Genomic DNA, 22750 nt, shown 5'->3' with positions numbered 1-22750 from the left:
TAATATTTGTCCCCAGAGAATAACGTTATCCACTGAGCTAGCTAGCTAGCTTTGGTCAGATATGAATGAGGCTACCTCAATGTGGACATGTATTGTCTTTCCCCACTTACTCGACCAGTCAGCCCGGCAGGGGTGTGTTTTGATGATATAATATACAATATTACCAAATTGTTGCCACTTAGTCGCTCAAAGATGAAGGGGAGACTTAATTTATCAGTTATTTGCCAGCTTGGCGGGCGCATTGTTGAGACGAGAGGCTTGCTAACAATCAACCTTTTGTTCTGATACCCGTCCATCGGCACTGTTGCGTTAGTTATCACAGTGAATCAGACTTAGTTATCCGTGTCCTATTATAAATGCTGAGATCGCATGGGCAAAACTTCACTCTCTGATTTGTTGATACAACAATACGACAAAATTGGTTATATATGGAGCCGAAAATACACACTATAGAACTGAGGAATTGGAAGGGCACTCACTCGTATATCATGGTAATATTTCATCTTGGCTACACCTAAGATGGCTGCCATATAATTGTCATAATCATGTTAAGGAACTCATTGACCATTAGAAATTATTATTATTTAGTGAATGCAACAAAACTATCACTGCAGTACCCTGCCAAATCATGCTTTTGTAATGGTTACATTTCACTTCTGTGGCATACTTCCACCAAAGCCAATTTCCATGATTGCATATGAAAGTTGCAATCACAGCTGTCTGACCAGTGCCAGCCGCATCGCCATTCAGGAAAATGTATTTTAGGCTAATTGTAATGTCTTCCATTTATTTCAGATTCTGCTGTGTACACACACACACACACACACACACACACACACACACACACACACTCTTCATTATCATCATCTTTGGGCGACACTACAGCCATGCACATTATCATTGTCACTGTATAAGACAAGATAAGATGAAACTTTATTGATCCCCATGGTGAAATGAGGTCATTACAGCAGCAAAAGCAATAGGATTCAGCAGGGCAAAGAAAATAGAATATAAGTATACAAATAGAATATAAAATAAGCAAAGAAAAGAAATACAAAAAAAATACTAAAACAAATAAGCAATACAATAAAATAAAAAAAATTGTAGAGTAATGTAAACATATGCTGCCGACAGTATCAATACCTTAGGTTGACTGGAAGAGTGGGAAGTATGGGAAAGAGTATGGATTACTTACATGTAGGGATTTATTTACAGATGTTACTTACAAATAATATTAGCTCTGCACAAGATTTATTCAGCAGCGATCATTAACAATTTGTTCCTCTTTGACCTTTTGGTATTCACCTTCCACATTTCAGGCTGGGAGAGCAGTATTACAAAGATGCTATGGAGCAGTGCCATAGCTACAACGCCCGTCTGTGTGCCGAGCGCAGCATCCTCATGCCTTTCCTGGACTCTCAGACCGGCGTGGCCCAGTCCAACTGCTACATTTGGATGGAGAAGAGACACAGGAGCGCAGGTCTGGATCAATAGTAGGGCTGCATGCAGTGGTGCAGAAACATTCAAAACATAGGCTGCACAATACACATTTTACAACTCTCTGTCCGACTGGTCATGCATACTCCTTTGTCTGTTCAAAACTCCATAGGATTATTGGCTTCTGATTGGTCAGCAAGTTAAAATTGGGCATACACGCCGTGAAAGACAGACATTTCTGTCCAGGAAGTTTAATTGATAATGTCTAAAATGGCAGATAACAATTTTCAGCTTTTAACTGCACAAATACCAATTTTATTTTTATTTGGATGTATTGTGCCACCGTAACAGCAGCATCGCGTCATCTTTCCAGAACCTACGCCATAGACGATACAAAAAGCCCTTTGTGAACATTTGTTTTCACAGTTTTAAGTGTAGATCTTATGCTCACGCCAAAACCCACTTAAAGTGTTCATTCTTCCATTTGCATTTTTGTGTGTGTCATCAGGGGTAGCTCCAGGGCAGCTCTACACCTACCCAGCCCGTCGCTGGAGGAAGAAACGGCGTGCCCACCCCCCCGAGGATCCCCGCCTGGCCTTCCCCCCCCTCAAAGCAGGTACCAGAGCCATCCAGCGGCCCGTCTAGTCAGACAACAACTTGTTTCCCCACCAGGAAAACAGTTTCTGGGTTGATAGAGCTGTGCACTTGTCTTTTCTTTGCATCTGTGAAATGTTGTGCCCGTGTTGATCTTATTGATCAACCATAAATTGTTGCTCACCCTTGCACCGGCATGCTAAACTACTGGTTATCACCAAAGTGAACCCATCATTCATTTAGTTAATTAACATTCTAAAAACCATGTTCCAAACGCATCCATTGCTTTTACTGAACATTGTAGACTTAAACCATTGGTTTTGCGGTCATTACACAGTTAAAGACATCTAAGAGCATTCTCTGTGTAAAAAAAGGAAGAAAAACAAGTGGCATCAGGTATCAGCCTGATGTCTCACACATACTGTACGTTCCTAGGTGACAGCTAAGAGCGTAAGGGCTTGTTTGGACGGGATGCAGAACGGTAGCGTAGTGTGATTTACACACCCGAGTCGCAGCTGGGCTGTTTAGACCCAAAGCATATTTGTAAAGCACTCAATGGAGGAGAAATACCCGTGACAATAGGCTGTTATATTGGTGTATATTGGTGTATATTGTACTTACAGCCGAAGCAACTACATTCCAAGCCTCATCTTTTTTCACCGTTGTCTGTGTAGAAACAAAGCTGACGGTTCTCCCTTTCTCCACAGAGCATTTATTTGTTGAGGATCTTTCTCAGCCAGTGTCGTGACTTGTGATTAGGCAATCTTTGGGCAAGCCTAAGGGACCTATATGTGTCTCTCGCCCAAATATTTACAAAACATTTAATTCATTTGACATGTGATATTTCAAAAGCAGATGCGTCATCTGCTTACAATGAATCTGATGTTTGTGTGTGTCTGTGTTTTCGTGTGACATGTCCGCATGGTTCTCTTTCAACTGTACGTGTGTTGATGTGCATGTCTCATTGTCCACCTTGGTGTGTGTAGCAGATCTGGAACTGGGTCTGAAGCGTGATGCCTTGGGGGCGGTGGACGGCAGCAGCTTGGAGGCGCTACTCAAGGGCGAGCCCCTGGACAGGAGGGGCGGTGTGTCGGACGCCCGTGGCCCCGAGGACGACCTGGCCACAGCGGAGCCTGCCGCCGCTTCCGCGTCCAGCCACACCTCCTCCGGACGGATCCGCAAGGTCAGGCTCGGGGCCGGCCGGCCACTCCCCTGTTTTCTACCAGTGCGATTGAAAGATCTAGCATGATAGAACTAATCAGAATCAGATTTTCCCAAAAGGGCAAATCCCACCTAGCCGTCGCTCCAGGCAGGCTGAAGCGAACCCTCAGTGTCTCTGAAAGGATTTCAATTAATGACCCAGGTCCTTCATGAATGAACACAGATTCAGATGTCTACAGTTGGTTTGTTTTTATAGAGTTGCCTCTGGCTTAGCAGAGGAAATGAGCAGATGGAGCAAAAAATTCAGGTTTTGCTCAATATGCACCAGTCGGATTAACCAGTTCTTCCATGTAGTTTTGCTCATCTCTAGTGTAGCGAACAGACAATTGAAGTTAGTTTTCACTAGAACCATCACTTTTCTCAACAAGCAGAAGTAGTTAGATCGGCACATGGTAATGAGTGCCTGCTGTTTTTACTGCCTATGTGATTTTCGATGATATTCGCATTCAGTACAAGTAAATTCTGAATGAAGCTATCAAAAAACAGCAACAAAAAGCTCAACAACATGAATGAATAAATTACCAAGCAGTGGCACTATAGTACCCATGGAGGTTGGATGCACAAAAGTATGGAAGTATTTATATATAAAAGACAATTAGTGAGTGTCCCTGTCCTAACCCAACCCACCCCCCCCGCAGAGAGTCCTGGACCATGACGACTACCTGGATGACCTGGACGACGAGGACTTCGAGGACGAGACCCCCAAGAGACGAGGCAAGAGCAAGTCCAAGGTGAGTATCATACTGTATCTAATCCCCCAAAGGATCCCAGGATATCAGCGTGAGGGGAAAACACAGCAATATTATCCAAATCCCTTTCCTACTGGCTGGTTCCCATAGTGGCTAAACTGTGTAGTGTTGCTGCTGCAGTAGCGTTATCCATCTCAACCGTCGCCGGTTCTCCATGGGTTTCCCAGGGTCGCAGTGAGAGGAATGGCAAGAAGAAGACGGAGGCGGCCGCTGCAGCGCTGGAGGAGAGGGACAAGCCGTACGCCTGTGACAGTGAGTCCCTTCCCTAGAGAACGTCTGCTGGTGTGCGTGTTGTGCATGTCAGAAAGAGAGGCAGTTGTGTTTTTATTATCTTTTTTTTTTTCTTTACGTGAAAGCGTAAGATGTGTGCGCCCGTGAAAGAGAACCCTGCCGCCATGCATGCTTTGACCCGAAAGACCCCATCTGGAACTGAAGTCCGACAACATAGAAATTGGAAAAGTTGCTGGATGTTTTTTTTCTTTTTTCTTTTTTTCTTTTTAAATACCACTCGGTGTGCTCAGTAACTCCCTGCTGGTCTTAGATCAGAGCGCAGATGCACAGCTCCGCGGTATGAGTTTGCAAGTGGCGTTTTCGGATGAAAAATAAACGTAACAACAACAACAAAAAACTTAAACAAAGCCGGTTGTGGGACGATGAGTGGCGCTGTTTACCGGTTCCACCTTGGGCCTTTTTGGACGTTAGTCGTAGTTGGTAGCCGCCGTTGCTGTAACACTTTTGTATCACCGTGTGTGTGTGTGTCAGTCTGTGGGAAGCGCTACAAGAACCGTCCGGGCCTGAGCTACCACTACACACACTCTCACCTGGCCGAGGAGGAGGGCGAGGACCGAGAGGAGATCGAGGCACCACCCACTCCTCGCCAGCCTGAGGAGCAGAAGAGTGAGTCACACTCTACTGGCGAGAGAGAGAGAGAGGGGCGGGGAGGTTTGGGTGCATGCGTACTGGTGTGTGTGCGCTTGTACAAGGGCAGTCTCTCTCTCATTCTTTTTCTTTTTTTCCCCCCTTTTTTAATTTTTTTGATTTTCCAAATCATTTTCAATCACCCTACGGAAGTTTAATGGGAAATGAGACTCGATGTTCCTGCACGGGATCCCCGGCGTTCATTCAGCATCTCATCCATGATATTGTTTTTCAACACATCCATCGCATTGCTTCTGTTTTCTTTGGTGCACACAGCACTGTGGCAGTAAATGCTTTGAATCAGAGCGAATTGCCAATTTACACGCTTTCATTAGTTCCGACTGTACTTTACAGCGTAGTTTCAGCAGACTAGCTGAAATAAGGCAGTGCATTTGGTTGATATGGTTTGCAGAGGTTTGTAGAACTTAACTTGCAAGGCAATTTTAATTTCTTAACTCTTACTTTAGCACATTTCCCTTGATAACAAAATCTTTTAATAAAGTGACTGTCACTAGCATACACTGAACGGTTTCTTCCACCATAGCACCTAAGAAGGGTCCCAACGGACTGGCCCTGCCCAACGACTACTGTGACTTCTGCCTGGGAGACTCCACCCTAAACCAGAAGACTGGCCAATCAGAAGAACTGGTATCCTGCTCAGACTGTGGACGCTCAGGTACGGACCAATCATGTCTCCCTCGATTGCTAATTGCACTAGAAATCCTAATCAAGTTCTCTATCAAGTAATTGGATGGTCAGAACTACAGCTTCTTTCATTATTTTGACACCCTCAGCCGATGTTATGTTTCAGTTATCTTTTTGATTGCATTTCTCCCCGTGTTCTGATGTTCTCCATCTTTCCCCCAGGCCACCCGACATGCCTGCAGTTCACAGCAGTGATGATGGCTGCGGTGAAGACCTACCGCTGGCAGTGCATTGAGTGCAAGTGCTGCAACGTCTGCGGCACCTCAGAGAACGACGTGAGCACCTCTACCATATTTACTGCACCCGTGGCCCTCAGTGTTTTCTGCATATTCATGTCGCAGTGGAGTGTCACGATAACAAAAAAGTTGACACTACTGCCAACGCGCAAATGTGTAGGGCCAGCGTTTAGAAATAATCCTTTTAAAGAGAACCACTGCAACAAAAATGATCCAGGAAATCTAGATTTTTTACTTCTAGTGTCTCTCTCTCTCTGTCTGACTCACTGGTTTATTTTGTTCGTCATTGACCTGAGTCAGACGATTACATATCTGATTATGTATTTCCTGTCGAAGCGATAAGTAAGGTGTAGTTTCACTTTGCAACTAAAACACTTAAGATACTACAGACCTCTTATTGGTTTGAAAGAATTTTTGCGATGTCGCATATTGCAAGCTATACAGATTTACAGTTTGCTTTTGCAGCAGTCCAAGAACCAAGTGAGGAATTTGGTGTCTTGTTCTGGTGCCCATTGTCATTTAAAAATATTGGATGTTTTGTCTTGTGGAATCTGTCAACAATAGGCCCACAGCCCCTTGTGAGTCATTACCCAGGGTTAAATACCTTGATGACAGCTTTGTCTGTTGCGTTTACCATGTGTGGGCCTGTTGTTGATTACAGCTTTGTCTATTTTTGTGAAACATTATCCAAAATCTTATCGCATCAGAGAAATACACTCACTCTCATGACATGTGAATGTTCAACATGTAGGAAAGCCTGCTACACCCCTCAAAGAAAGTTGATTAAGTTACAGGTGGTGGCAAAACACCCTCCAAATGAAATGCAGACATTTTGTAAAAGAAATCATTCTTGGACAAACTGAAATAATGAACCATCATGGTAATTATCTCTAGCATTGGCACTATCGACCAATATTCAAGTTCCCATCATGAATATAGTAGTCAGTAGTCAGAAATAGTTTGTTATTAGCGTATTTGTTGGAAAGATGCATTGTTTACAAGTGATGTCATAAAGCCAACGCTAAAATTAATCTTTCTCTTACTTCTGGTTACGTTAACTGGCTTTTGCCCACACAAAAGTTCAACATACCAGTCATCCGTTGGCCAGTGGATCTAACATCCTCAAGGGGTTGGATGTTAATCTGTTATTATTTGTCAATCATCCTCTATTGGAGTAAATTACATCCGGTGTATCAATTAAATGTGAATTAGGCATATGCGCCAAGCCTTAGACTCATTTTGTTTGGGAACTGTCTTACTTTCTTTGCTTGTCCAGTTGCTAGACTGCACCTCATGCCATTTCGCTGTGTTTCCACAGGACCAGCTGCTGTTCTGCGATGACTGCGACCGAGGCTACCACATGTACTGTCTCAGCCCCCCCATGACTGAACCCCCAGAGGGTAAGCTGACATTGAAGACTCCCAAGTGAATCGGAAATTAAGAAACTGAAGTGACATGCATACCGTTGTATGCCCCAGAAAGCCTCGCTGTGTGCTGGGTCGGGTGTTGCTGCCAGGCCAGTCGCCTAGTGAGCGGGTCTGGCCTGATTTGTTGCCTTGTTCTCTAATCAATCACACAGAAGTGTGAAAGCTCAGCACAATACTACATGCTCTGCAGTCCCACGGTGCAGCTGTAGTTTTGCAGGCTGCAGCTAGAATCTCAAAACACATGGTAAAAGAGCAAATATCAGCCAAAATCCATATCAGACAGGGTTCTGAATTTCAACCAAGAAGTCCAAGCTTTTGGTAAAAAAAAAGTAGTGTAAATAAAAACAAAACAAAACAAAAAACAGAAATCTGATTTTTTGAGTAATCGAAGATGGAGTAGACGGAGTTGTAGGACTCTCTGTAGTCAGTCATTTTCTGAAAATCTGCTGTGAATCATAATGAAGTTTGTGTCTTGCAGTGGGAAGAACACTAGACTGTGCAGAGCTAAAAGTTGTGTCTTTGTGTGTGTGTGTGTTTTCCAGGGAGCTGGAGCTGCCACCTGTGCCTGGCTCTGCTGAAGGATAAAGCCTCCATATACCAGCAGAACCAGAGCTCCGCCCCCGAGTGATGTCCACAACGCCAAGACCCGCCCCCTCGGCAACGGGACCCCATCCCCTCCCACTCCGGCGCTGCAGGGCTCTGTCCGGACGCGGCAGAGCCGGAGCGCAGATCAGCTATAGTAGCACTGTTTGTATCTACAGCATCAAAGGGGGATCCTCCCAAAACGGACCCCAGATCAGTCAACACGGGGATCAAAGTTACTCATTTGATCATCACTCATCACTACCAACCTGCCAGCCAAGTCCCCAAGGCTTGCTTTCAAACACACACACATATATATGCACACACCCACACACTCCTCTGGACTGTTACACACCCTAGATAAAGAGACAGAGCGCATGCAGTTACCATAGCAACCGCTGTCTCCATGGGAGCTCCCAGGAGCAAATGGATTAGCATCACAGCTAATTTATCTGCACCCTTATACACTCAGAGACGCAGTGTGGACTGTTAAGACAGTTTGTTTTTTTCCTGCCAAATTATCTATTTTTGCTCCCTGGATGGGGAGAACAGCATCACACATATTTCAAAATGAATCCCGTTGTCGAGGGATATTATTATTGTTATTATTATTATTGTTCTTATTACTAGTGGACTTTTGTAGTGGCATTTGTCTGTGTACTTCTGTCTGATCTATTAGAGCATTTATCTATTGAAGAGGTTTCCCTGTGGGGAACCAGTCAGTGCCAAGGTCCATCATCACACGAAATACACACGTCATGTCATGACCCCTTCCAATCGCTCCGCTCAACAGAGCTTCTCAGAAGCATTCAGGCCATCCTTGTTTCATTCGGAATCAATGGGACAAAGACGGTCTGAAGAAGCCTTTCGGGAAAGCCGACCCTTAATTTTAGAGCTAGACTCAACAGTTTGAAAGAGCTAGTAACATGGACTCTTCCTCTACACTATAGTGACACACGACTATTCCTGCCACCAACAAGATTATGGCTTTGAGCCATAATTAGCACAAACTTGTAATCTACAGAGAGATGCACCAAAACCAAGTCTTCATCACTGTACTAAACTCTGCTGATAGAGAGAATCGGATAAATTAGTTTTACCAAACAGTATACGGCTAGACAAATAGTTTGGAGTCATAAGAGCAAAATTAATTTATTATAATCCCATTACTCTCCATTAGAGCTAACATCCCTTAATGTGGACAAAGTCAGAAAATCCAGTTCCTTTGTTTTGATCTCTGGTATGTCAGATGTTGCTGTTGGTATCAGATTTTAGTATTGGTCCTGTGATACAAATACCCCATTTTAGCCTGATCTAGGTCCAATATATGAAACATTAATGGTGCATCTTTTTCCGGAGGATGTCTTGTGCTAGCTTTTTAGGAACAATTTGGCAGTGACATCATCCTTTACAACCCCTTCATACCAATTGCTGTCAAACTGATTAGTCTATCCTCAACTGTTCTCAGCTGTCACATGGAATCGATTACAAACTGTAGCTGCTTTTATCATTTGTCACACTGAGGCAGATTTGCATGCAAATTGCACCTGTATGAATGCACACACACTTCACAATTCTGTTTTTTGTTTGTATTTTTTTTTTTTTACATTTTGTATACAGTATATTACTTGATATTCCATTGGTATTGGGAGTTTTTTCTAGTAGAATTTTGTAAAGTATACAGTATAGCTAACAGTTCAAGTACAGCTACTAATGCATCGTATGTATTGTATTGACTTTTTCTATTTTGTTATGACTGTGACATTTTTGAATTTCTTTGGTGATTATTCTGATATGTCATAGACCTCCATTATGAGTATTTGTAAAATGATGTACTTTGTTGTACTATTTTTTTTACATTTCTTTGGTATTGAAGCTGATTTAGCCCGACTGAAATAAAAATGTCCATGTATTTGAGTTACATGTCTGTAATTAATACTTTGACATTCATAAAACCATTCACCTTTAAAGGGAAATGTTTAAAACAATTATTGATTGCATGTATTACCACCCCCCCACCCCCAACCTAAGTCCCATTTAGCTTTGTGCCTGTCAATCTAAATACTGTAAAATGTTTAACAGATTTTATGATTTTATGTTATGGCCTTGGACACTTTAATTAGTGTTTATGAACATGAACAATTCCCTTGCAAAGCCTGAGTCCAGTCTGTGATATTATGTGACCTCTTCCTCCATTGGGAATGAGAGGCATGTGTTGAGAATGTTTGAGCTGTTATGAGTTTTATTTCACAGCAGCGCTAAAAGCTCTGAATCAGAAAATGCATAATTTTCCAAGAAAATCACCCTGGCTGCAGTCCCACTGTTTACAAAACTGTCTCTTTTTCATCATCAAAAGAGCAGCTGTAAGTGTCAGTAAGCTCTGAGTGGACATTAAGTAATCTATGACCTCTATTGGCAACCAGTAGGAATTGCATTGAACATTAATAAAACTTGTTTAGGCAGTAAAAATCTTACTAATTACCCCTTTAATTCTGAAAAAGTAGAGTCTTGAGTCTCTCTTTTTCTATCTTTGGATGAGATTTATTCAAATACCCAAACCCCTAAATTAAAATATCCAAGACAACAGATCTAATCTGAATCATGTTTGAGGATGGATTCTGAGAAATATGGAGTTTTTAATATTTTGCCTGGAGTGGAATGCACCAATACCAATTTCTCATTGACAATACTGATTCTGATTACTAAACCTGTATCGGTGGATACAGAGCTCCCTGATCCATTACTATTACTGAACACTATACAGTTACAGCACTAGTTTGGGAGTCGTCAGATAAAAATCAGTTGGAATCCATTATTCTCCATTAGACTGCTTTGGTTTGACTTCTAATATGTTGCTCTTGGTATCAGATTTCAGTATTGGAGAAGTTCTCTGAAAACCTATTTACAATTTACAATTTCCCATTTGGCAGAAGCTTTCCAAAGCGACGTACATATAAGATTTTAATACCTGGCATTGGCCCCATATCTAAAACTACTGTCAGTATTGGTGCATCAATACTTTTTCTGCAGGTAGAATAATGAGTTTGTTGGAAACTTATTTGTGAACACAAACCAAATCATCCAAGATTGTAGATATAACATGAATGATAATGTAGTGTGGATTTGCTCAGAAATGTGCAGCTCATCTCCAGGAAGTGAGAAGAAAACGTCTCTAATTGACAATCATGCATTTTTGAGATTATACTATGCATTTTGATTTTTTCTTTGGTCTTTAATTGATTTTAGGACGCAAAGTCCCATATAAACCTTTAGTTGTGTAGAAATCTTTCAAAAACATCACAATTGAACTTCTGAAATTACCTCACAAAAGCAGCAGTTTATATGAGCAATAACTGTATTTATATATCAAACCATCAGAATGTCAAATGTGAAAAGTAGAAGAAAAAGATCTCACAGAACACGGTACTTTATTTCACTCAACAACATACACTCAGATTTCTCTCCAAACACAGACATTCAAATCCCCCCCCCCCAAAAAAAAACATTAGCATACAGCCGACTTTGTCCCACTGTGAACCGGCACAAAAACATCATCTTTGTGCTAAGAAGCTTTTAGCAAAGGGGGTTTTGGGGGGGGGGGGGGCTATATTATTTACAAGGCCAAAGACAACAGTGGCTTAGTGCAATCATCTGGAGCGTGTGGATCAGCCATGCTATATATCATATACGACTACACACACACAGGCGTGATGAGAAGTCTACATTAAAACCAATACGAAAAACAAGCGCACTGACTGAGAAGCGACTATATGCTGAATAAACCTACATTGATGATCATCTGGTCACTGAGGTTACTTGTGGCAGTCGTAAAAGTAATACACTTTGGGGGGTTTCCTTACACAATTTTCTTCGTTTCAAAACATCACCCTCGCGGTACAAGGAAATTTAAGTGTAGCCACAATACAAATTCAATACTTTATAAATTTGTGGCGAGGACGCAGTGCATTATCAGGTGACGGTGGGGCCGATATCACAAAATCTGGGCCGGAGGTGCTCGGTATAAAACGATGTAAAATTCTCGTCAGTTATCAAAGGTAAACCATGTAACTTTCAGGCAGCCGATGTCGTCGTAATGCCGCAATGAACGCAAACTCGCCTGTCCGTACATACTCGATCCATAATGGCAGCAGTGAATGCGGAAAACAAATCGAACCGTTTGGCGTCCATTTGTATCACTCTGTATACTGTATATAAGTGTGTGTGTGTGTGTTAGTGTGTGTCCTCTACAGCCTTTCGAAGCCGATGGAGCAGAGGAGGAAGATGGCGTAGAGCAGTATGAGACAGAGGCCCAGCCTGCGGTCCAGCCTCCAGCGGTTCAGATGGACACTCAGGACCTGGGGAGCGGGTGAGAGAGGGTGTCGTGTCAGGGTGTCATATACTGCGGTGAGTACTGTCAAGGCGGAGAGTGGAAGTCTACTCACGGTGAGTGTGACCGAGGCCAGCAGCAGGATCACCGAGTACACCAGGCCCTTGCTGTTGATGTACACCTGAAACACACGGGCAGCAAAACCTGAACACACCGATTTCACCGTCAAGGAGGCCAGTGTAGCTTCAGAGTTGTTTTTAGGGTCGTGGGTCAAAAAGACTGAGAACCACTGCTGTATGTGTTATGATAGGCAGACTAGTAGCTGGTGTTACCACTGATCCATAGTTGACGATGAGAGTCCTCAGGGCCCAGGGAAAGCCCAGGCCCAGCAGCACATCAAAGATATTACTGCCGATGGAGTTGGACACGGCCATGTCCCCCATGCCTGCAACAAACACACACACACACACACACACACACACACACACAAAACAAAATGATTGTGAAAATACATACTGTAAATAGGGCATTACAGTGACATTAGAGGTCATGTCATAGAGTAGAGGCTCCACTATCCAGTCCCTTTTTCTGTCCGTTTTCTTCATTGACCTCCATAGTAAAATTAGAGAAGAGAAAATATAATGCACCCTCTATTCTTTTATAGTGATGGAGGGATGATATATTTCTTTTCTTTTGAGACCTCAGAAACTGACACTAAATGTCATCCATAAGTGACAATGCTTTTCCCCCACTGTGCTCCAGTATTGTGAAGCAGAAAACACCCTACACACTAAATTCCCATTAAGATGTATTGAAGGGACTTGGGATAATACTACTTGGCAAGAAAAGTCAGATAACAGAAATTCTGAAAACTGTTATTCAAAATGTCTACCTAAAGATGGATGAAGGAAGAATACATATTATGAAATGTTTTTGCCAGAAAGACAATATAGCCCAAAAGATTAAGGGGGGTGAATGCTTTTGCAAACTACATTTTCCCGTTACTGGAATTTTATGGTTTGACATAAATATCTTGAATTTCTGTTTCTACTGTTTCTACGTATTTTGAAGAAATATTGCAGTAAATACTTTTTATAGCCACTGTACATATGTGGAGACGGGGTTATACATACACACACACACACACACACCTTGGCGGGCGACGATGAGGCTGGCCATGCAGTCCGGAACGCTGGTGCCGGCTGCCAGGAAGGTGATGCCCATGAGGACCTCCGGGATTCCAAGTGTGAAGCTGATTATGGTCACCTAGACAGAGGCAAGGAGGTAAGAGGCTGTCCGTGTGTGTGTGTGTGTCTGTCTACGTGTGTGTGTGTGTGTGTGTGTGTGTGTTTCGTACCATCCAGACCATGAGGTAGGAGAAGAGGGCTATCCAGAGAGTGGAGGACAGGAAGGTGAGCAGATACCAGCGCTCCCACTGGGGCAGGGTGCAGTCGGGCACGCTGCAGTGGAGCAGCACGCTCACTGGCCAGGAAACCAGCCACTTCAGACGAGCACACCAAGAATCTGAGGAAACACACACACACACACACACACAAATTACCCAATTTCCCCACAGGGATCATTAAAGTTTCATCTAAGCTCCTAAATTATCCATGTGGTAAGGCTTGTGTGTGTGTGTGTGTGTTTTAATTAGCTCCGGCAGTGCGTCCATATATCATGCTGGCAAACAGGAGGCTCGTGTGGAAGTTATACACAGTTTTAGTTATACACAGTGTTGCCAACTCTCTACCAAAGGGAAACAGTTGTTGCTAGAAGTTGCGAAATGACATCATATGCTAATTTGCATATCAACATATTCTGGTGGTTCTTTGGCTCCGCCCATCGAGGTTTAACCCAGCCGATGCGATTATTCCTGCCTACAGAATGAGGAACGTTTGTACAAGCAAATCTCCAGTCTCCATCTGTGTGTGTGTGTGTGTGTGTGTGTGTGTGCATGCTCGCATCGGCCCCTCACCTGGAAAGACAAAGGGTTTGAAAGGGGACTTGTCATCGTCCTCCTCCTCTTGCTCCTCCTCCTCTTCCTCCTCCTCTTTAGGCTGCGCTCCCCCTCCTCCCGTCTCCCCCCCCACCTCCTTCTCCCTCTCCCTCTCCCTCTCTCCCTCCGGCGGCGGCCTGTCCCCCTCGGCCGGAGCCCCGTTCTCCCTGCCCCACGGCCCGCCGGCGCCCGCCCCGCCCTCCTCCCCGGTACCCCCCGCCTCCTCCGGGCCCCCCCGTGCCCGGATCAGCCTCTGCCTCTGTAGGGGGGGCAGTCGGAGAAATGCGAGCAAGAGAGAAAGACAGAAAGAGGAAGAAGACATGACTCGTAACAATATGAGCACTGGCAGGAGGAGTGATCTGACAGCCGGACGTGTGTTCAGATACACCTGGAGGCATTTGGAGCAGACATGCGGGGCACAGGGGGCATGGCAGAGAGCAGAGGACAGCATTGGCATCGGTAAAGGCATGCAAACATGCAACAGAGCCCAGAGTGAGGGAGCAGATTTGAGGATTGGGTTGCTGTGTGCTTTTGTGTCCAGGATAATATCATGCATTACGCCAAGCAGTGGTCTCTGTGTGTGTGTGTGTCTGATTATTGTCGTCTCCACAAGGACAAGCTATTATGTAATATGGCAATACATATCTGTCTCTCTCTTTCTGTTTGCCTGCCTGTCCTGCCAACCTACGTAAAGGTGCTTTGTGCAGTATTTTAACATCAATAAATCATTACCACATTCATTTTGAGACATTAGTATCATTTCTGTAAACAAATTCAGATTTGAGTCCGATTTGGTGGGAAATCGGCTGGATTGCTTTATGGCACAAAACAGGAAGAGGGTGCTGTTTTTCTGGCACAAATGAAGCTAAAGCTTTCAGAGCGTCTGGCAATGGCAGATAATGGAAGGAGTGAAAGGCAGATGGAAAAATCACTTCCAAAAGAAAAACAAACAAACAGAGCGATGCCAGGGAGGTGGAGGGGAGATGAGCAGCAACATCCTCAAAGGGGTTTATGGGAAATGTAGTCTTAATTTCGAGAAACACTAGCACTAACAATATCACCGGCGTGAAACAGAGGCCACCAATTGTCTTGATCATGGTCTCATTTGTTTATGGTAATAATACCAAGATATCACAGTTAATTGGACAATGATATATTGATGTTTAAAAAAAGCAACACGCAGCACATGTAAATAGCCACTGACCTAGCAGCAAAACCTCGTTATGTGGTGAGATAATAGCCTGATCACAGATGTGTGGGGGGCGGGGTGGAGGGGGGGGGGGGAGTGCGCTGTACCTCGTTGATGACCATGCGTCCTGCCATGCGCAGGCGGGTGAAGGGGAGGAAATGTGGGGTGATGAGAAGGCGGAGGCTTGCCTCTGAGAAGGAGAGCTGGTGGGGGTGCAGGCTCAGCAGCTCGTCCACCATCACCACCCCCGAGTCCTGGCCCGCCACCACACACGAGTCTGGGAAGGGGACGGGGGGACGGATGGAGGGAGGTGGAGGGAAGGAGGGATGGAGGGGGAGAGAGGTGTTGAGGCATTGAGTAGTGGAGTGATAGATGAATAGAAGGTTGGGAAGATGGGGGTTAAGAAAGAAGAAGGCAGAGATGGAGATATACAGAGATGGAAATATTGATGGTAGACGGATAGATGGATGATAAAGGATGGATGGATGAATGGATTAATGAATAGACAGATGGATGGATGTTAAGTCAAAGGGTTTGGGATAGGCGAGGAGGAGTTGGCAGCAGAAGAGAGAAAAGTGGAAAAGAGAGGAGTTAAATGAGAGAAACAGTAAAAGACAGTATGGAAAGGGAAAGAGGAAAGAGAAAGTGATAGAAGAGCTACACCAAGAAATGGAGGAGAGAGTGAGGGAGAGAAAAGCTTGTCCATCAAGGTGGACTAGTTCTATTTCAGCTTGTTGGAAATCCACAGGGGAACAGAAGTGGGTTTGACTGGCAGTCTAAACTGTGTCACCAGGACTGTCTGACATGCTTCAGAAGCTGAGAGGAGTTTTAGATGTTTTAGATGTGCACACACACACACACACACACACTCCACACACACACACACACACACACACACACACACACACACATTCAATGTTTCTGTTTTGCTACTCTCTATCACTGATTGATATAACACAGTAGTGATTCAACCTAGACTTATGTGTGTCTCTCAAGGCAGCTCTCTCTCTCTCTCTCACATACACACACACACAAACACATGTACCTGGCTTCAGCGGCACCATGTCGGTGTCACAGTCTCCAACATGTCCGACAGCGGTGGTGCGTCGCAGGCTGCTCAGGCATGGCTGACCTCCTCTGCTGCAGTGTCTCTCCACCCAGCTACACAGAGACCTGTTGAACCTGCACGCACACACACACACACACACACACACAGAGCAAGAGAGAACAAGAGCAGTCATCCATCCTTCGTTGAAAAGACTGACAGACATTGTGTCTTTGGCGGTTACAGTGTATATGATGGGTTGATACAGTTAGGGAAAACAGCATGGGAAAGTACCATTGACAGAACAGAGAGAGAGAGACAGAGAGAGAGGGAGAGAGACTCACTTCATGATGAGGATGTAGATTCCATACATAGAGATCAGGATGATGGTCTCCCACCTGCAACATGCGCACAAACACACACACACACATTCACAAATATCACATTCGTCACACTGAAAATCAGCTATCTTTCAAGCTGGTCTAGTATCCAAGCAACAGTTGCTGCTGAGCTATAAAAAGGGTTTTCTCATGATCTTACCATATGACTTTCTCATCATAAATCACCTGCAAATCAAATCAAAATATACTTTGATTATACTTCAAAAAAGTACACATGAACTTTTTCCATGTCTGATCAAAGGAACATCAAGGAACATCAATCTCAGATTCATAAGATTGAGATTTATCAAATGTATAAAGTGGCTAGGTTCTCACTGGCAGTAACAGAATGTAGTTTGCTGTCCTGCAGTTCTAAATCAAACCATGCTTCTACTTCTTCTAGGTAATTATTGATTAAAATAACCTCCATTTAATTTGCTTTAGTCTTCCTCATGTGACTAGTAGGCTGAAGTTGCACTTCAGGAGGAAAACAAATTGGTTCCTTTGTGCCAATGTAGCATGACATGATACTGCGTGACACATTGTGATATAGCTGTTTTAGCAAAATGACTGCTGTACAGAAATACTCCCACTTCCCCCACTTGAAATGGCAGATCAGATATGACGGTGCATATTCAACATCTGTGGTCACGGTGCTGAGTGGAGGGCTCATAATTAAAGCTGAGTCATTTCAAGGCTGAGTGCTGAGCGTCAAGTGCCTGCCAGCGGCCGCAGACCGGCGGTTACACAAGGAGACATCGATCAATCCTAGGAAATCTATTGGCTTTTTGAATCCGTGTCAAACAGTGAGAGGAGCCCGGCCTGAGTGTTGCTATAGTTTTACTGTAGGGTTTCTCACCAGGATAAGCACCACGATGGACAGGATGTAGAAGATAGAATCGCGGAACAGAGGCCACCAGCTCAGAGAGATGGGCTAGGGGCGTGGACACACACACACACACAATTAGATCAAGTGAAAGATTAAAATTTGGTCTATTTCAGCTCAGTAGAGTGAGGTTGGTCCTGGTTGTCTCCTGTCTGGACACAGTAAGTGTGTGTACCTGTCCAGAGAAGATGCCACAAATGCCAATGATGACCAGGATGTTAAAGACAGCTGATCCTACGATGGTTCCCACACCCAGGTCTCCCTTGGTGATAAACACTCCTAGAGAGAGAGAGAGAGGGAGAGAGAGAGAGAGAGAGAGAATGAGAGAGAGAGAGAGAGAGAGAGAGAGTAAGAATCATCACTAGAGATGGTATGTAACAAGCCTTCTTCTGTCTAAATTTCACCATGGAAATTTTTTATCTTGTTGATTATCTTACACAAGGAAAATTGCAGTAGCCTATTGTATGTCCAAATCCCAGTACATTATCACCAGTAAACTGCCAGTATGTGTATATGTGACAGTGGTAAAAAGCTAGCATTCCTTCTCCATTCAGTGGGATTATACACAAGGCAGCTGGCCACCGGTCAACTGAGCAGCTTCGACCTACATACATTTGACTTTCCTCAGTCCTAATCAGGTGGAGATCCATATGATTGCAGGTGATGATGGAGCAATCAATGAGATTGATTGGACTGATTAGACAAGTGTCATACTGACCAATCAGGGAGGTGAAGAGCTCGGGGGCAGAGCTCCCAGCTGCCATGAAGGTTGCCCCGGCAACATCCTCACTCAGCTGAAGGTTCTAGGAGACAGAGGTTGAGGATGGTCGAGAGAGAGAGAGAGACAGAGAGAGACAGAGAGAGAGATGTAGAAGTATTGACTCACAAATTCTCAAAAAACACAAAATGTAGACTCAAAAAACAAAGCAAAACACAAAACTATATTTTTTAGTCTATTTTTGTTCATACATATCATACCTCAGATATCTTCTCCAGTGACGGCACAAAGTAGACGTCACACACAATGGCCAGGGCGTGAAACATGTAGATGGCCTAGGAAGTACAGGAGACAGCTTATTGGCCAGATGGCTTAACTTTGTATGTTTGTGTGTGGTGTGTGTTTTTGAGTCTTTGTGTGTGTGTGTGTGTGCTTCTGTGTGCCACAATGCAAGCATATAAGCAGAGCCTTACTCACACAGAGAACATGAAGGAGTACCGCTCCCTGTCTCCTCTGCTTCAGAGTAAAGACGTCCTGTGGAAACTCATGGATAGCTGGGGAAAAGAGAGAGGGAGAGGGAGAGGGAGAGAGAGAGAGTGAGAGAGAGACTCACTTCATGATGGGGTAGAAGTGTGTGAAATGAGGGAAGGTTAAATCATTTAAACAAGAGAAATTAGCCCCTGAAACTCCAGTCATTGAGGTGTGTGTGTGTGTGTGTGTGTGTATGATTGTGTGGGATGTGGGTCCTGCTGTATCCCCTAGCAACAAGGACCCAGGCGGCTTGAGGTTAAAGTGGTGCCACCGTCACGTGACCCAGCCAGCTCAGTTCCATTACAATAAGACTTTTTCCTCTTCTCATTACTTTACACTATTCCTTGTGGCATCTACATCCCGTTATCTGAGTTACATTCATATTGTTTTTTCCCTACTTTTCCACAAGCCATCGATTCCTATTAAATCCGACACAGTATAAAAACAACTTTCAGAGGCATCTAATTTGGCTGAGTTGGGTGATCCATCACCATCAGCCTCTTTCCAACTGCAGGGAAGTGTTTTGCCAGACGGAGCTTTCAGCCGTCTCGCGCCGCTTCACAATAAAAGTTCAAACAAATGCCAGGACACGCTGTGCGCCTCTGCAAAGCTTTTATTATGAGGCGGTGCAACGCAACAGTCGGGGCCGGCCGCTCCGCCATGCAGCTGGTGGAAGGCTGGCGACTTAACAAGTGATTTTCGCTCATGTGGTTTCTGCTTTTTTTTTTTTTTTTTGGTCTAAACCTGCCACCGAGGATGAGGGGTCATTAGAGGCTGAAAAGCGGAGTGGAAAAAGTGTAGGAGGACAAAGAAGGGGAGGTGGGAGATGCGTCAGAGGCAAAAATGCACAAGAGTAACATTGAGCAGAGGGCTGATATTGTTTTGATACACTGATACCAGGCATCTACAGCATATTTTTTATTTCCAAGGACGAGATAATGATATTTTATAAAGGGATGCTCTTAACGCGGTCCTTTAAAGAGAGCTTGAATGTCTGGAAGGCCCTGAAGTTCATCTCATAATTCATTCATGGCTTTTTACCCATAAGTGTGAGTGACTTTGTCTCTATTTCCCTGAGGCAGTAGGTCAGGAAAACCTTTTTTTTTTCCATCTGAGCTGCCTCTCCTTCCCCATGCAAATAACATCCAGTACAATCACACTGAAATCACTGAAATACATACAGTATGTTCAGTGTAATTGGCTACAAATTCTCCTTATCACACTGTGGACACTGCAAAATAGTATGAATTGCAATTATTATCGTAGCTGTGTATCATGATGAGGCAATTCCCACCACTCCCATGTATTAATATACACAGACAAGCTCTCTCTCTCTCTCTCTCTCCCTCTCTCTGTCTCTCTCTCTCCATCTCAAATACATACAAGCGACACGAGTGATGAGAGCGCTGCTGATGAGAGTGTACTAATCAGTAGGTCATTACGACCGGCCGGGCACTTTGAACGGCTCCAGATGCACACGGCGTCCAACCAGAAACTCGGCATTCAGTTTCCTAGCAACCAGGTCCTCAAAGGCCTAACTGTGTTTAAGCATCTATGTGCAGACTTTAAAGAAATGAAGACAGAGCGAGGTTGACTGCTGAGGTAGATCGATGCACGGATGAGAGAGAGCGGGATTAAACAGATTAATAGAGACGGGGCCCACACACACTCTTCCCCTGGCCCTAGTCCTCTCACACACACACATCCTGCTGTTATACTTGTGGGGACAAGAAAGTAAAAAGAGTCTTCTCTCTCTCTCTCTCCCTCTCACACACACACATACATAAGGGCAACATGTCCCACCAGCTCTAGAAGGAGTGTTGGAGGTCTGGTTGTCCTCTCCGCTCTCCTGGTTGAGCTCTCTCTTGGACCAGAGTGACACACCATCCACAGTGGGTCCATGGGAGCCTACACAGGAGGGATTGACATAAATGCATAGATATATGTAAATATACTTTTTTTTTTTTTTATTCATGCATGGAGATCCATTACAGATTGAGCTTCATTGTCACCATTTTGATTGATTGCTGTGCAAATAAGATTCATCCTGGACCAAGATAGGTAATCCACATTGTTTGGGGCTTAACCCAAACAATAAAACACCATATTTCCATATTACCATAGGGAAGAGTGTCGGTGGAAGTCAATAATGAGTTTAGTATGACCTTACTTCATGGTGTATTTTTTTTAATCTCCTATGATATCACTATAATATTCCTATAGGGAGTCTATAGTGTCCTTTAGTTTTATCATTATAGGTTAAGCTAGTTCTTTTTCGTAATGTATATGGCTAATCCATAGTCAACACAGGTAATCGATCAGCCTAAAGATGAAATCAAGACAGTTTTATCTGATTTATTTTTTTTGGAGGCACCTGTGACATCAAGGAAGTGCACGATCCAGGCGGCTGCAAGCAGACCGACTCCACAGACGCAGAACCGCGGGAGGAGCCGCGAACTCCTCGGTCTCCTCGGCGCCTTCATCGCGCCACCCGCCGCCGCTCTCCGGGTCTCCGCTCAGAACATGTCGCCGCTGGTCCTCACGCCGGTCCGGCTCCCTGGTTAATAGACTGGATAGGTTGTTGTTGTTGTTGTTGTTGTTGTTTTAAGTTATTGCCTTTCAGGTGTTCTGGCAGTGGGCTCCATCCACGTACAGGAGGCAGTCGGAGGTTATCACCAGCATCTCAGCATCTAGTCCATCAGCACCAACGCAGCATCCTCCTCCAAAGCGCGGCGCTCAGGAACGAATTACAATAGACGCGCACGGAAAACGAACCACCGACCAGCCAGTGGCTCCAATATACAAAATAATCCTCGATCAGACCTTCATCGCACCCCCTCTGCCCTAAATCTGATTCCCGTTGCCGTCTCTCCGGTCGGGAGGGGGTGTTTTCCTGGTGTCGCTCACAAGACCACCAGGGAGCGCCTTTGGGTGGGGCGCGCAAGTGTGTTGTCTCTGTTTAAGAGACTGGCATCACGGGAAGGCTTCAGCCGTGGGGAAATGTAATTAGATGCACTTTAACAGATGCTTTATTGCTATCATCATCCATCCAGCTGGAACTGACTGTCATCCCACCACTACTGTGACAGTCTAGTTACCTAATGCCTGGCGTCGTTTGCACCATCTTGCTCTACTTATGTCTGCACAAGTCTTTAAACACGAAGCCATTTTAACCTCAGGAACTACTGTATGTCCACACTGATCAGAACTTATCCCATGCATATCCATCCCGCTTGGCTGGATGGGCATGCATACCACAAGCAGTTGAATGACCCGACTTTAAGGATGTAATGGCTAGTAGAACTAGGATTAAGTGTAGGTTATCTTACACTGATGCTGCTGTGACAAGGGGAAACTGAGGACGTCTTTTAGTTTTATTAAATATACTTTGAAAATATTAGGGGCATTTGCTCTTTTCATGAAGTGCATTGATGAGGTGAATCCCTTATTGATTTCTCTTATTAAAAGGGATAAATCACTTCTGAGAATTCCTCTTTTAAGGCTTGCTTATACTTCAACACTGGCTTATGAATTCTTTTATGTTTTTGTATTATTTTGCTTTGCTTTTACATGAACAGTGGCGTTTGAAGTCTTGTTTCCTTATCTCGCTCCACTTCTGCTTTTAATTATTGTCACATTTTTTCCTTCTCTTGTTGGATTTCAAACTTTTTTGTGAAGTACTTTGTAAGTGTGTTTTGGTAAGTGCTATATAAATGAAGTGTATTATTATTATTATAAATCTCTACCAATCACAGCGGAGGAGATGTAGATAAAGAGAAGCAGATGAGAAGAATTTTTAAGCGTTGAGA

The 22750-nt window shown here is 44.1% G+C and overlaps 2 protein-coding genes across 6 annotated transcripts in view; one reads left to right on the top strand and one right to left on the bottom strand.

Moving 5' to 3' along the window:
* The window catches only part of dpf2l (D4, zinc and double PHD fingers family 2, like), a 10159-nt gene extending 164 nt beyond the window's left edge, over positions 1-9995 (top strand). Inside the window, exons 2-11 of one of the 5 annotated variants that reach the window (XM_071515157.1) lie at positions 1320-1480; positions 1946-2053; positions 3021-3214; positions 3891-3983; positions 4169-4257; positions 4717-4898; positions 5464-5595; positions 5787-5899; positions 7179-7260; positions 7830-9995. In XM_071515157.1, coding sequence (XP_071371258.1) covers positions 1320-1480; positions 1946-2053; positions 3021-3214; positions 3891-3983; positions 4169-4257; positions 4717-4898; positions 5464-5595; positions 5787-5899; positions 7179-7260; positions 7830-7915 — 1240 coding nt within the window. In that variant the 3' untranslated portion in view covers positions 7916-9995. Of the gene's footprint in view, positions 1-1319; positions 1481-1945; positions 2055-3006; positions 3220-3890; positions 3984-4168; positions 4258-4716; positions 4899-5463; positions 5596-5786; positions 5900-7178; positions 7261-7829 lie in introns of all 5 variants that reach the window. The other 4 variants (XM_071515162.1, XM_071515160.1, XM_071515159.1 and 1 more) reach the window with 4 other exon arrangements.
* Positions 9996-12113: 2118 nt separating this feature from the next.
* On the bottom strand, positions 12114-21424 carry slc24a6a (solute carrier family 24 member 6a). The gene is made up of 17 exons (XM_071515166.1): positions 21316-21424; positions 20745-20849; positions 18888-18964; positions 18671-18745; positions 18411-18495; positions 17868-17971; positions 17666-17740; positions 16967-16992; positions 16771-16824; positions 16427-16563; positions 15489-15658; positions 14172-14451; positions 13554-13720; positions 13348-13462; positions 12529-12641; positions 12312-12377; positions 12114-12224 (listed from the first exon to the last, which is right to left on the bottom strand). The coding sequence occupies exons 1-17, from the start codon at positions 21422-21424 to the stop codon at positions 12114-12116; spliced, it is 1869 nt and encodes a 622-aa protein (XP_071371267.1).
* Positions 21425-22750: the final 1326 nt, after the last annotated feature.

The sequence above is a fragment of the Centroberyx affinis genome, unplaced genomic scaffold, assembly GCF_046629955.1.
Source record: "Centroberyx affinis isolate AG114_WGS23_722 - 3 ecotype Tasmania unplaced genomic scaffold, CSIRO-AGI_Caff_v1 ptg000318l_1, whole genome shotgun sequence".
NCBI lineage: Eukaryota > Metazoa > Chordata > Actinopteri > Beryciformes > Berycidae > Centroberyx > Centroberyx affinis.
Note: the sequence above shows the minus strand (reverse complement) of the source record. Positions and strands in the feature narration are given on the sequence as shown.